This window comes from Oncorhynchus mykiss, chromosome 4 (assembly GCF_013265735.2).
Source record: "Oncorhynchus mykiss isolate Arlee chromosome 4, USDA_OmykA_1.1, whole genome shotgun sequence".
NCBI classification, from domain to species: Eukaryota; Metazoa; Chordata; class Actinopteri; order Salmoniformes; family Salmonidae; genus Oncorhynchus; species Oncorhynchus mykiss.
Genome location: NC_048568.1, coordinates 8,432,298 through 8,445,612, shown reverse-complemented (window position 1 = coordinate 8,445,612; position 13,315 = coordinate 8,432,298). Strand labels below are relative to the sequence as shown.

At 43.6% G+C, this 13,315-nt stretch overlaps 1 protein-coding gene across 1 annotated transcript in view; it reads right to left on the bottom strand.

The window, feature by feature from the left end:
• LOC110522027 (serine/threonine-protein phosphatase 2A 56 kDa regulatory subunit alpha isoform) overlaps positions 1–13,315 on the bottom strand; it is a 126,059-nt gene that overhangs the window by 10,903 nt on the left and 101,841 nt on the right. Inside the window, exons 5-8 of the mRNA XM_021600089.2 lie at positions 8,294–8,424; positions 6,879–6,938; positions 6,225–6,333; positions 5,259–5,312 (exon numbers count right to left, since the gene is read on the bottom strand). Of these exons, the coding sequence (XP_021455764.1) occupies positions 5,259–5,312; positions 6,225–6,333; positions 6,879–6,938; positions 8,294–8,424 (354 nt within the window). The remainder of the gene's footprint in view (positions 1–5,258; positions 5,313–6,224; positions 6,334–6,878; positions 6,939–8,293; positions 8,425–13,315) is intronic.

The following is a 13,315-nucleotide window of genomic DNA, read 5'->3' as shown; positions in this document are numbered from 1 at the left end:
TTCATTGATGACTAGCAGGGTCAAATAATAATAATCACAGTGGTTGTAGAGGATGAAACAGGCCAGCACCTCAGGAGTAAATGTCAGTTGGCTTTTCGTAGCCGATCATTCAGAGCTAGAGACAGCAGGTGTGGTAGAGAGTCGAAAACAGCAGGTCCGGGACAAGGTAGCACATCTGGTGAACAGGTCAGGGCTCCATAGCCGCAGGCAGAACAGTTGAAACTGGAGCAGCAGCACGACCAAGTGGACTGGGAACAGCAAGGAGTCACCAGCCCAGGTAGTCCTGAGGCATGGTCCTAGGGCTCAGGTCCTGGGGGGTTGGTTTGCCTGATGACACCCTGGGGCTCTGGTGGGGCGAAATGGTTGGATGCCATCTTGTGGGCCTGTCTCGACGCAGCTGCTTCTTCCTTGTAGCCACCGAACAGGTCGCTGGAGCCACCTCCGGAGTGTGAGTTTTTGTCACAACCCGGCTTGTGAGAAGTGAAAAAGAGCTCTTATCGGACCGGGCACAAATAATAATATAATAATAATCAATAATGTTGCTCTTTATTTAACCATCTTACATAAAAAAAATTGTGAATAACTCACCACAGGTTAACAAGAAGGGTGTGCTTGAAAGGACGCACATAATTCTGAAATGTTGAGTTGTATTGGAGAGAGTCGGTCTTAAATCATTTTCCACACACAGTCTGTGCCTGTATTTAGTTTTCATGCTCGTGAGGGCCAAGAATCCACTCTCATATTAGGTAAGTGGTTGCAAAGGGCATCGGTGTCTTAACAGCGCGATTTGCCAAGGCAGAATACTCTGATCGCATCCCAATTCAGAAATCTGGCAGTGGCTTCTGATTAAATTACTATTTTCACAGAACCGCTTGTTGCACTTTCGATGAGGCTCTCTTGTTTAGATATCGGTAAGTGGACTGGAGGCATGACATGAAAGGGATAACGTAACCGCACACCCAACTCACTCAAGTGCTTCGCTATATCACATTTCACATTGTCCGTAAACTTGAGTTTTCTTGTACACAAAAAAAATCATACAATGATGGAAAGACCCGTGTGTTGTCCTTGTTATTGCAGACAGAGAAGAGCTCCAACTTCTTAATCATAGCCTCAATTTCGCAAAAAAAGAAACGTCCCTTTTTCAGGACCCTGTCTTTCAAAGATAATACACAATAATCCAAATAACTTCACAGATCTTCATTGTAAAGGGTTTAACTTCTTGATGCACCCATCCCGTTACCGGGATCATTTTCGTCAACATCCGCTGAATTGCAGAGCACCAAATTCAAATTAAATTACTAAAAATATTTAATCTTCATGAAATCATTAGTCAATATAGCAAAACACAGTTTAGCTTGTTGTTAATCCACCTGGCGTGTCAGATTTCAAAAAAGCTTTTCGGTGAAAGCATACCAAGTGTTTATGTCAGGACATCTCTCTCAGTAGACAAAATATTACAAATAGCTAGCAGCCAAGTAGATTGGTCACGAAAGTCAGAAAAGCAATAAAATGAATCGCTTACCTTTGATGATTTTCGGATGTTTGCACTCACGAGACTCCCAGTTACACAATAAATGTTCTCTTTGTTCCATAAAGATTATTTTTATATCCAAAATACCTCCAAAAACCTGGCGTGTTTTGTTCAGAAATCCACAGGCTCGAGCAGGCAAGACCGGGCAAACGAAAAGCCCAAATGAGTATCCGTAAAGTTCGTAGAAACATGTCAAAAGTTTTTTAGAATCAATCCTCAGGTTGTTTTTACAATACATAATCGATAATATTTCAAACGGGACTGTAGCTTCTTCAATAGGAGAGAGAAAATGTCTGCTCCAAGCTGTTGCGCATGCAAAACGCTGCTGGCACCCAGCCATCCAATGACGCGATGTGATCTTTCTCGCTCATTTTTCAAAATAAAAGCCTGAAACTATGTCTAAAGACTGTTCACACCATGGGGAAGACATAGGAAAAGGAATCTGGTTGATATCCCTTTAAATGGAGCGAAGGCAGGCTATGAAACAGAGAGTATTTCAGGAAAAGGAATCTGGTTGATATCCCTTTAAATGGAGCGAAGGCAGGCTATGAAACAGAGAGTATTTCAGGAAAAACAGCACGTCTGGGTTGGATTTTCCTCAGGTTTTCGCCTGCAATATCAGTTATGTTATACTCACAGACAATATTTTGACAGTTTTGGAAACTTTAGAGTGTTTTCTATCCTAATCTGACAATGATATACATATTCTAGATTCTGGGCCTGAGAAATAGGCAGTTTCATTTGGATACGTTTTTCATCCAAACATCAAAATACTGCCCCCTACACAACAGGTTAAACACTGTTTCCCATGTCCCTTGTTCAATGAACCATAAAAACAGCTTACAGACGGTAGGCAATTAAGGTAACAGTTATGAAAACATAGGACACTAAAGAGGCCTGTCTATGGACTCTGGAAAAACACCAAAAGAAAGATGCCCAGGGTCCCTGCTCATCTGCGTGAACGTGTCTTAGGCATGCTGCAAGGAGGCATGAGGACTGCAGATGTGGCCAGGGCAATAAATTGCAATGTTCGTACTATGAGACGCCTAAGACATCGCTACAGGGAGACAGGACTGATCATCCTCATAGTGGCAGACCACGTGTAACAACACCTGTACAGGATCGGTACATCCGAACATCACACCTGCGGGACAGGTACAGGATGGCAACAACTGCCCTAGTTACACCAGGAACGCACAATCCCTCCATCAGTGCTCAGACTGTCTGCAATATGCTGAGAGAGGCTGACTGAGGGCTTGTAAGCCTGTTTTAAGACAGGTCCTGACCAGACATCACCGGCAACAACGTTGCCTATGGGCACAAACCCACCGCCGCAGGACCAGACAGGACGGGCAAAAAGGGCTCTTCACTGACGAGTCGCGGTTTTGTCTCACCAGGGGTGATGGTCGGATTCGCATTTATCGTCGAAGGAATGAGCGTTACACCGAGGCCTGTACTTTGGAGTGGGATCCATTTGGAGGTGGAGGGTCCGTCATGGTCTGGGGCGGTGTGTCACAGCATCATCGGACTGAGCTTGTTGTCATTACAGGCAATCTTAACGCTGTGCGTTACAGGGAAGACATCATCCTCTCTCATGTGGTACCCTTCACGCAGGCTCATCCTGACATGACCCTCCAGCATGACAATGCCACCAGCAATACTGCTCGTTCTGTCAGTGTTCTGCCATGGCCAGCGAAGAGCCCGGATCTCAATCCCATTGAGCACATCTGGGACCTGTTAGATTTGAGGGTGAGGGCTAGGGCCATTCCCCCCAGAAATGTCCCGGAACTTGCAGGTGCCTTGATGGAAGAGTGGGGTAACATCTCACAGCAAGAACGAGCAAATCTGGTGCAGTCCACGAGGAGGAGATGCACTGCAGTACTTAATGCAGACTGTTACTTTTGATTTTGACCCCCCTTTGTTCAGGGACACATTATTAAATTTATGTTGGTCACATGTCTGTGGAACTTGTTCAGTTTATGTCTCAGTTGTTGAATCTTATGTTCATACAAATATTTACACGTTAAGTTTGCTGAAAATAAACGCAGTTGACAATGAGAGGACGTTTCTTTTTTTGCTGAGTTTAGTTGCGGAGAGTCCCTGTAATCCTATATTCAATTAATTCAGGCAAGAAAAAACATCACCCAGATAGACCAGTCATGTGAGAAACTCGTCATCATGTAAGCAGTCAGACAAGCGACAATTATGGTCAGTAAATAAAACTTTAAGCTTATCTTTCAATTTAAAAAAACGTGTCAATACTTTGCCTCTTGATAACCAGCGCACTTCTGTATGTTGTAAAAGCATTACATGGTCACTGCACATATCATTGCACAGTGCAGAAAATACACGAGAGTTCAGTGGTCTTGCTTTAACAAAGTTAAGCATTTTCACTGTAGTGTCCAAAACATCTTTCAAGCTGTCAGGCATTCCCTTGGCAGCAAGAGCCTCTCGGTGGATGCTGCAGTGTACCCAAGTGGCGTCCGAAGCAACTGCTTGCATGCGCGTTACCACTCCACTATGTCTCCCTGTCATGGCTTTTGAGCCATCAGTACAGATACATTAGCAGCAGCTACGTTTGGCTACATATGGACAGTTAATGGAATTCCCACGAAAGAGTAACGGTTAACATGATTGGATGCTAATTATTTTACTTGGCTACCTGCATTTGACATTGTGCTGTTATTTCGCTTAACACTAGATGGTTTAATTAGATTTTTGGCAGTGAAAGAGGCTACTCAGGTGAGAAAAAAAACTCACCCAAATGGACTGTTTGAAAGGCCAGCATCTTCAATGTTGACGTTGAGACTGGTGTTCTGTGGGTACTATTTAATGAAGCTGCCAGTTGAGGACTTGTGAGGCGTCTGTTTCTCAAACTAGCCACTAATGTACTTGTCCTCTTGCTCAGTTGTGCACCGGGGCCTCCCACATGCGCTGTTCTGTGAAGGGACTAGTACACAGCGTTGTACGAGATCTTCAGTTTCTTGGCAATTTCTCGCATGGAATAGCCTTAATTTCTCAGAACAAGAATATACTGACGAGTTTCAGAAGAAAGGTATTTGTTTCTGGCCATTTTGAGCATGTAATCAAACCCACAATTGCTGATGCTCCAGATATTCAACTAGTCTAAAGAAGGACAGTTTTATTGCTTCTTTAATCAAAACTACACTTTTCAGCTGTGTTAACATAAAGGGTTTTCTAACGATCAATTAGCCTTTTAAAATTATAAACTTGGATTAGCTAACACAACGTGCCATTGGAACACAGGGGTGATGGTTGCTAATAATGGGCCTCTGTACGCCTATGTAGATATTCCATTAAAAATCATCAGTTTCCAGCTAAAATAGTCATTTACAACATTAACAATGTCTGCACTGTATTTCTGATCAATTTGATGTTATTTTAATGGACAAAAAAGTGTGCTTTTCTTTCAAAAACAAGGACATTTCTAAGTGATCCCAAACGTTTGTGTGTGTGTGTGTGTGTGTGTGTGTGTGTATATATATATATATATATATATATATATATATATATATACACACACACACATATATATACATATATATATATATATACACACACACACACACACACACACATATATATTATATATATATATATATATATATATAGAGAGAGAGCCATATATTACTTTTTCTTATGGGAACCTTGTGTCTCCATAGTAGATTGTAAGGAATGTTAGTTAGTTAGTTAGTTAGAGTACCGGCTCAGTGAGGGTGGGGTCCTTCTCCAGGAACTGGACAACACAGTAGGCCAGCTGAAAGGACAAAGAACAGGCAAGTGAGTTTACGTATTTAATGTTAACAGAAACATTCCAATGAGGTGTGTACTATACACCGAGTGTATAAAACATTAGGAACACCTTCCTAATATCGAGCCTTTTCCCCTCAGAACAGCCTCAATTCGTCAGGGTATGGACTCTACAAGGTGTCAAGCAGTCCACAGGGATGCTGGCTCATGTTGACTCCAATGTTTCCCACAGTTATGTTAAGTTTGCTGGATGTCCTTTGGGTGGTTGAACATTTTTGATACACACGGGAAACTGTTGAGCGTATAAAATCCAGCAGCAATGCAGTTCTTGACACACTCAAACCGGTGATCCTGGTATCTTTTACCATACCCTGTTCAAAAGCCCATTCACCCTCTGAATAGCACACATACATGTCTCAAGGCTTAAAAATCATTCTTTAACCAGTCTCCTCCCCTTAATCTACACTGATTGAAGTGGATTTAACAATTGACATCAATAAGGGATCATAGCTTTCCCCTGGGCAGTCTATGTTATGGAATGTTTTGTACACTCAGTGCATACAACCCTATCAGAGCTTTCAAGTGTATAATACGGCCTCTAGAAGGCACTGTTATCCAAGGCTTTTTTCAGAGCACAGTTCATTTTAGCTCATGAGTTATGAATACACAGGCTTCTACATCATCTACTGTTCAAAAAGACTGACCTGACAGAACAAACGGCTAGCTAAGCTAATTACTATGTCATAATATTGTATAACATTTGACCTATAATTCGTTTTAAACCCACATAATGCCAGTTACATTTCTCAGATTTAGATAGGTGCTAAAAACAGAAGAGCGGTTGTCTACTGAGAGAGAGTAGTTAAAGCAATTTCTTAAAATGGGTTATTTATTGATCTTGTATAAGGTGTTTGGTTACCTGTGCGTGGAACAGGGCCAGTCCTTTGCCGGTGTGCATGGGGATGAGCACCTTCATCAGGAACTGCTTGTGTTCCGCCTTCAACGGCAGTGCAAAGCCATTGATGATGCTGCAGATATACAAATACAACACTCCAATCATCGCCTTGAGAAGCAAACACGCATGCATGAGAGACTGTACACACACACAAGGTGGGTGGTCTGAGAGGCAGAGAGAGATGAGTATTCATAGGTAGAACCAGGGAGACATTTCACTGTGGAACAAAATAACAAAGCTTCATTTTTCTTTTAACAGGAAGCGCCCCCAGATGACCTTAACTCAAATAGTTGAAAAGGACAGAGGTCCGCAGTGCAACTGAGATTCACAGAATTCTGTGGTGTTAAGATGTTAACAGCAGAGCAGCCTGTAGAAGCACTCAAGGGAACCTCTAGTGTAGCGATATGAGTAAATCAGGTAAAATGGAGATATTATGGCATGAGTGTACAAGTTTTCATGTCCTAGTTCCACCTAATATAATGTCATGTGCTTGCTGTGCTACTGCAGTTTTGTGCAACATGCAGCTAGAGTCAAAGATGCTTGATAACATGTGATAACATGCATATTGATTTTGTCGATGCATGCTTGAAATCACACCACAAAAACCTCTGGACTCACCTCCCCAGTATCTCCAGGAGCTCGGCCACTCCATTGAAGTGATCGGTTTCGTAGATGAACCTACCAGAATCAGACAACACAAACCACAATCAAACTTCAAATGACTACACAGAGACTACAGGAGCGTATGGTTCTGATGGGACACAATGGAGCAGAGAGAGAGAGACAGTGCATTAGGAAGGCTAAAATGGCTCCCTCTGCTGACTTTGATGCTCACTGAGTCGAATCACAACGGGTAAAAGCTGTGAAATGTGCTCAGCCACTGTAGTGCTCCTAACTCAACTAACCCCCCCTACCTCATTTGCAGAAAGCAGAGCAGTAGACCCAACAGCCCAAACAGAGCTCCCCCCCACCCCCAAACAATGATTTTTATTTTTGAGTGACCCATTTTGGGATGTCTGGAAGCCGTTGGTACAGCCCTGCCAGTCAGACTGTGCAGTGGGCATGGAGGCTCTAATGGAGCACTTGAATGCCCTCCGGTGTCATTTTTAATCCTGGTGGCAGATGGTCAACGTTGAGCGGGCTCCTCCCTCAATCAACAAGGAGTAAAGCGTTTCTCTGTAACCACAGCAACAGGAATCTCTGCTGTGCTTCTGTGTCTCTTGATTATTTAATTATTTTACTATACTTGAGTAATGTGAATGGAGGTACAGTTTTGCTAGTGGTCGTGACTTGAGATGAGACATTATGTTTGGGGTTAGGAGTGGAGCCCGAAGGATTGAGAAAGGCTCAACATCATTGCAATCCAAAATAATGACTCTACTGTCATCATAGCACTGCATCTCGAAAGTCTGAAACTATCCATTATGAGAATCCCATTTGACTTTTGACCCTATGACCAAAGGACATTTCCTCTGCACTGACAAAAGATGTGCTGTGGGGTCTGACAGAGATAGTCTTGATAATTTCCCATCTATCAGTTGTCCCCAAGCCGCTGCTGCTGTTTCTGTCTGAAAGAGCATGGCTGGGAAAGCCTGCCAAGGAAACACTCACAGCAGCACAGTTCCCCTTCTCAGCCAGGGCATTGACAGAAAGAAGAGGGGAAACTAACTGACAGGTGTGGGCTTTCAGAGACATACGGGTGGTTGCAGTTTGAAAGGAGGTGGTGGTCAGTGGTGGCATTGTAAAAGGAGCCAACTGGAGAAAAACACAAGGGTCGTATTCATTAGGCAACAAGCGGAGGAAAATGGACTGAAACACGGCGGGACTACCTGAACTCTTCCAATGAGAAATGCTCATTTCTATTCCGTTGTGAAACGTTTTGCTACCGTAGGCCCTAATGAATACGGCCATGGACTTTTTATGGGCTGAGCTGCGGGGGATTTGAACCCAGTTTTAAGGATCCCTGTGTGGGTCTTTGAAGGATGCCCTGCTGTTTGTTCCGGTGAACGAGGGGCACTTCACTATTCACTCACCGCAAGAAGATGTTGTTGATCTGCTTCCTGATGAAAGCCCGCAACCCCAGGAACTTCCCGTAGATCCGATGCAGGACAGTCTTCAGGAAGTCCCTCTCCCGGGGGTCCTCACTGTCAAACAGTTCCAGGAGCTGCCATGGACAAAGAGGAGACAGAGAGAGAGAGAGGGACAGAAAAAGAGGACATCAACTTATAGACTACCTTCCCAGTGTCATTCCCAAAGCTAGAATATAAAGTTTTGTTTCTGACGGCTCTGTCTCTCTCCATGGTGACAGTGGTGTTTAGCTTAGATTTTATTTTATAGATGCTGTGCAAAGGTCCTCTGTTACCAAAATTGTCAACAGAAACAAATAGAAGCCTAAACTTACAAAGGTCCAAGTCACACCTACAGAGGGTGGTATAAAAATAAAATAAACATCATTTAAAGACAGAGGTTGTAAGCTTTAGTTGAAACTATCATCAAATGCAACACATATAATCCACTATATGCCTGCTAGTAGTCATTTAAGCAAAGAGTGGACATAATCAAATCATATCTTATTGCAGCCATCGACCACTTTTATAACATGCACATGTAGACACCATATTGTATATAGATACAAACCCTTGGCATAGAAAAAGGCTATTTCCATCCTTCAGTATGATGAGTCATTAGTACTATAACGTTACTCTTTAAAGGAGCGAAGCCGTTTAGAAATATGCCACTGAGCTCAGAGGAATAGACTAGCTAGCTCTGATCTCGGGAGGGTCCTAAAATGTGGGCTTCGTCTTGCTATGGGGTTGCCAGCACCACAATGACAGGGTCGCCATTCCAGCAGAGAAGTGCCACAATTACAGTCCTGCCTTCCTCCCCCAGCCTGACACCAAACGCAGCACACTCCCTTGTTGCAGACACAAAGATACTACGAGGCTTCATCCCAATACTATTCATGGTTTCCTTTGCAATGTACTTACTGTAACCCTGCACTGATTCGACAGGACTCCATCAAGTCTGTTTAAATCAGCGAGCACAAGGAAATAGGCCATATGAAAGGATGCTGCTGCTTAGTATTATTGGGATGCCAGGCTATGATTAAGCCATGCAGGAGGCCAGGGTCAATATTCAATCACCATCATTGATAATCAAGACCAGACCAGTGGGATTTCACCCAGCGGCTAATGCAGTTTGTCCTGAACTTGACCTTTGCTATGTCTGTTATGTTACAGCAGCATTAGGAGCTGAGCGGATGGTGTTCATCCGAATATATGTTCTGTCCTACAAGGTCACCCAAGAAGAGCCCCATGTCTCTTACACAAAGCGCCCAGAGGGACACTTTACTGTGAGTTAGTCATTGTCAATCTACACGTTTCACAGTATGAAGTTGAACTATAAAACATTCTGAGAGTAGAGTGGAATAGAGACTACTGTATTACACGATTGGTGCTAATGTGCCAAGTCAACACGTCTTAGCACAAAAGAAAACAAGACAGTACAGAACGATCCTATCCAATGTCGTGTTCAGTAGTGCACACTGTTTCAATACATTTTCTCCATTACAGAACACGACCCAGTTGTCTTAAATGCCGCCTCCCATGTCCTCTGCCTCTGACAATGTCAAGGCACCAAGCTAGCACAGCGGTTTCTCTTAATTGCCTTTGGCGACGTGTTCAAACACAGTACGGCTGCTTTGAAATGAGTCAATCAGTGCACAAAGTCACTCTGACATTACGGCCTGTGTTCCAACCAACCTCCAGCAAGGTCAATTCTCTCTGAAAAAGTGTAGTTACTGATGGTTCAACTGAAATGACGAGGTTTCCCCCCCCCCTAAAACCTACACTCAAAGTATAGTTATTTTCTCTGCAGATCTATGACTACCTGCAACTGCAGATAAAAGAGGCAAAACAAAGAGCTAAGTTCTGCTAAAATTCATAGAAAGCAGTGTTGAGCTCAATTTAACACCTCATGATATCGATCGGGAAGCAGAACAACAGATCTATGTTTTTGTGTCAAGCCCCGACACCCACCGAGACCGGGTTTGAAGGAGAATGCTGCATAAACAAAATGACTGGTCCTCATCAGGTCTGTTTATGTGCAGCAGCACTCTCTGAGAGAAGCTTACAGAAAGGTGTCGAAAAGTTATCGCACCCCCGGGCTGTGTGTGTGCTGTGCGTACACACTATGCACATGCATGCATTTGAGAGAGGTGTAGAAATACTTATTATGGGTGTGCTATAATGCATGTACAGTCTACACTGTAGCTGTGTGCAGTACATTTATTGAGAAGGCCGAGAGAGGGAGGGAAGGAGGAAGTGGGTCTGGAGCGGCGACATAAACAAGCGGGGTGTATCCACGGGGAGGTCGTGACCTCTAGTGCATCCTTCCTCTCTGCCCCGGCTGAGCCTCAGTCTGTGCTCCAAGGTGAAAACTGCCCGCCTGGCCTGCCTGCAGCTCTCTATCCTTTCGCTGCCTGCACTTGATGTGACGGTACAGTTAAATAATAACCTCGCTGCATGGGAACGGCTCAATCAGATGCACCGCTTGTGTCCCAAATAGCACCCTATACCCTATTTAGAACCCTATGGGCCGAGGTCAAAAGTAGTAGGGAATAGGGTGCCATTTGGGACACAACAAAATAAGACCACTCAGTGGGCTCTCACAGAGAAATATCTGCCTGGACAGGCTAACCGTGCATTAGGAGGGGGAGAACAGAGAACAGTATGGAGGCCGTAAGTGTTTAGTGTTTTGCCAACACATAGGGCCACCCTAAGAGGTTCACAGCATACATCTAATGATAGGGATTAGACTCACACAAACAGCCTCTTTCTACAGTCCGTATCCTAACCTATGTTATATACAGGGAGCAAATGCAATACTGGTTAACAATAACTAAAGGTACAAAATTGCTTGTGTGAGCACACACCCAAACCCGAAACAGTGTAAAAATAGAGTAAGTGTAAAAAGTGAGAAAGGGAACAGAGAAAGAAAATGCTAATGTAGGCCTACTTTGAATGCATGACTCATAATAGATTTCAGTTCAGTTCTAGCACAGCGATGCATCTTTTGAAGTGACTAAATGACTTGTTCAACAGCAAAGGGCCTGTTCAGGTTCAGGATACGGCCGGGGCAGCTGAGAATAACTCCTCACTAACACCAGTCAGTCAGCAAATCAGCCAGCCAGTCGGTAAGAACAGAATGTCCCGAGTGATTCCCCTGCCATGTTGTTTGTCCCATCAGGCTCGCTCTCCCAGTCCCCCTGCCCTGACAAGCACAGCGCTGAGAGTGAAGACATGGGCATTCTGATCCTACCACAGCAGAAGCCTTTAAAGAGCGACTGCCTCTAAAAAACAACTAATCCCTTTGAAAACGGCCTGTGTGGCATCTAGTCAAACACGTATTCTAGTGTCAAAAAGAACTTCAAAGTGTAAGTAGGATCATTTAAGTCATACAATCGGTCTCATCTAAAAAACATTTTTAAACCTCTGTGCATCATGAGCAAAATGAAGGTTGGGTTTGGATTACAACTATGTCAACAAATCATGCTCCCTTTTGTCAAGCTCCAAGTGCATATCACCCGTCCACCCACTTTGCGTCCCTTCATTGAATGGGGCTCCCTTGTTTCTGTTACATTATGTTACGTCGCCTCCAACACCTTCAAAGGATCGTGGTCGGCATGCCCTGCCAAAGGATCCTGTCCTGCGGAATAGGTGGTTGGAGTTCGTTGGTCCCCAGTGGTGGTGGTGAGTGAGTGTACCAGTAGGTAAATCATAGACTGCTGGTTATGCACTTGTTAGCTAGCAAGCTAGCTACCTAACCTTAGCCTACCTCAATACAACTCAGATGGCTTGGAAACACCATAACTTCAAAATCTGGCAAATAACGTTAATGAGCAGTAAAATGCTTCGTCATGATAGTGATGTCGCCAGATTGACTTTAGGTGCAGTATAACTTTAGCCAGTTAACATGAGCATTGCTAGTAACAGTAATGACAACATTGCCATCTCTCTAAAGTAAATTTGACGACATAATACGGCAAAGTTGTTTCCTACTAATCATTTGCCTACTTTAGCAATGTAATCGTATTTCCATGCCACTAAGTTAGTGCAATTCAGACGAAACCGCCACAGCCTCTGAGAGACACGAATAAATATGGGATGCATCTATGGTGGTACTAGCTAACTAATGTCTGACTACAACAGCAACCAACATGCAGCAACAGACTCAGACCGACCCAGGGACATAACAAAACATGTCACAGTAGGTTGCATAATGTAACAGCGTCACCAGCCTGAATCTAATCCAATCTGAAGCCAGTCAGTCTACATCCGTAAAGCATAGAATTAGCTTCCAAATGAGATTACGTTATTTCTCGAGCTATGTTGATAATTGAGGGATGATGACAATTGTTGACTTTTTCTGTTTGACAACGTGCACATTTGTGTGCCCGACTGATCCCCTGGTGATGAATGGATGCAGAGACCTACCAGAAAGAGCAAAGGCGGGTATCATAGCATGTCCAGCAATGTGATTGAAATGGTTTAGCGACCTCCAAAGATAATTCCCATCAATGGGGCTCTGGTAAAGACCTCACCTCTTGCCTGCTAACCAACAATGATTGTTGGGGAGAACAGAATTAGGTAGGTTTAGTCTGACCTGTTCAAAATTCAACATAGTATATGTTTGTGTGTCAGATATCACCTATCCCTTACTGCCATTGGTAATAGAACAGTGACTGTGTGTATGCGTTTACACATGCATGAGATGCAGAGAGACGTGTCACTCAACACATCCCACTATAAGGTGATTACTAATACAGTACAGCACAAATGTTCACTAATAGCAACACCCGTTTCATTCCATGTGCCACTGATGACCTCTGCTTATTTCTACAGATGGACTGGAGATGCTTTTGCCAGACGGCAGCCTCAGTCGTTTGATGGGGAGACCATCATTGGGTAGGTTTTATCTGACCTGTTCAAACTTCAACATAGTACCTCTTTGTGGGTCACTGCCATTGGTAAAAAAAAAAAAAAAAAAACAGTGAC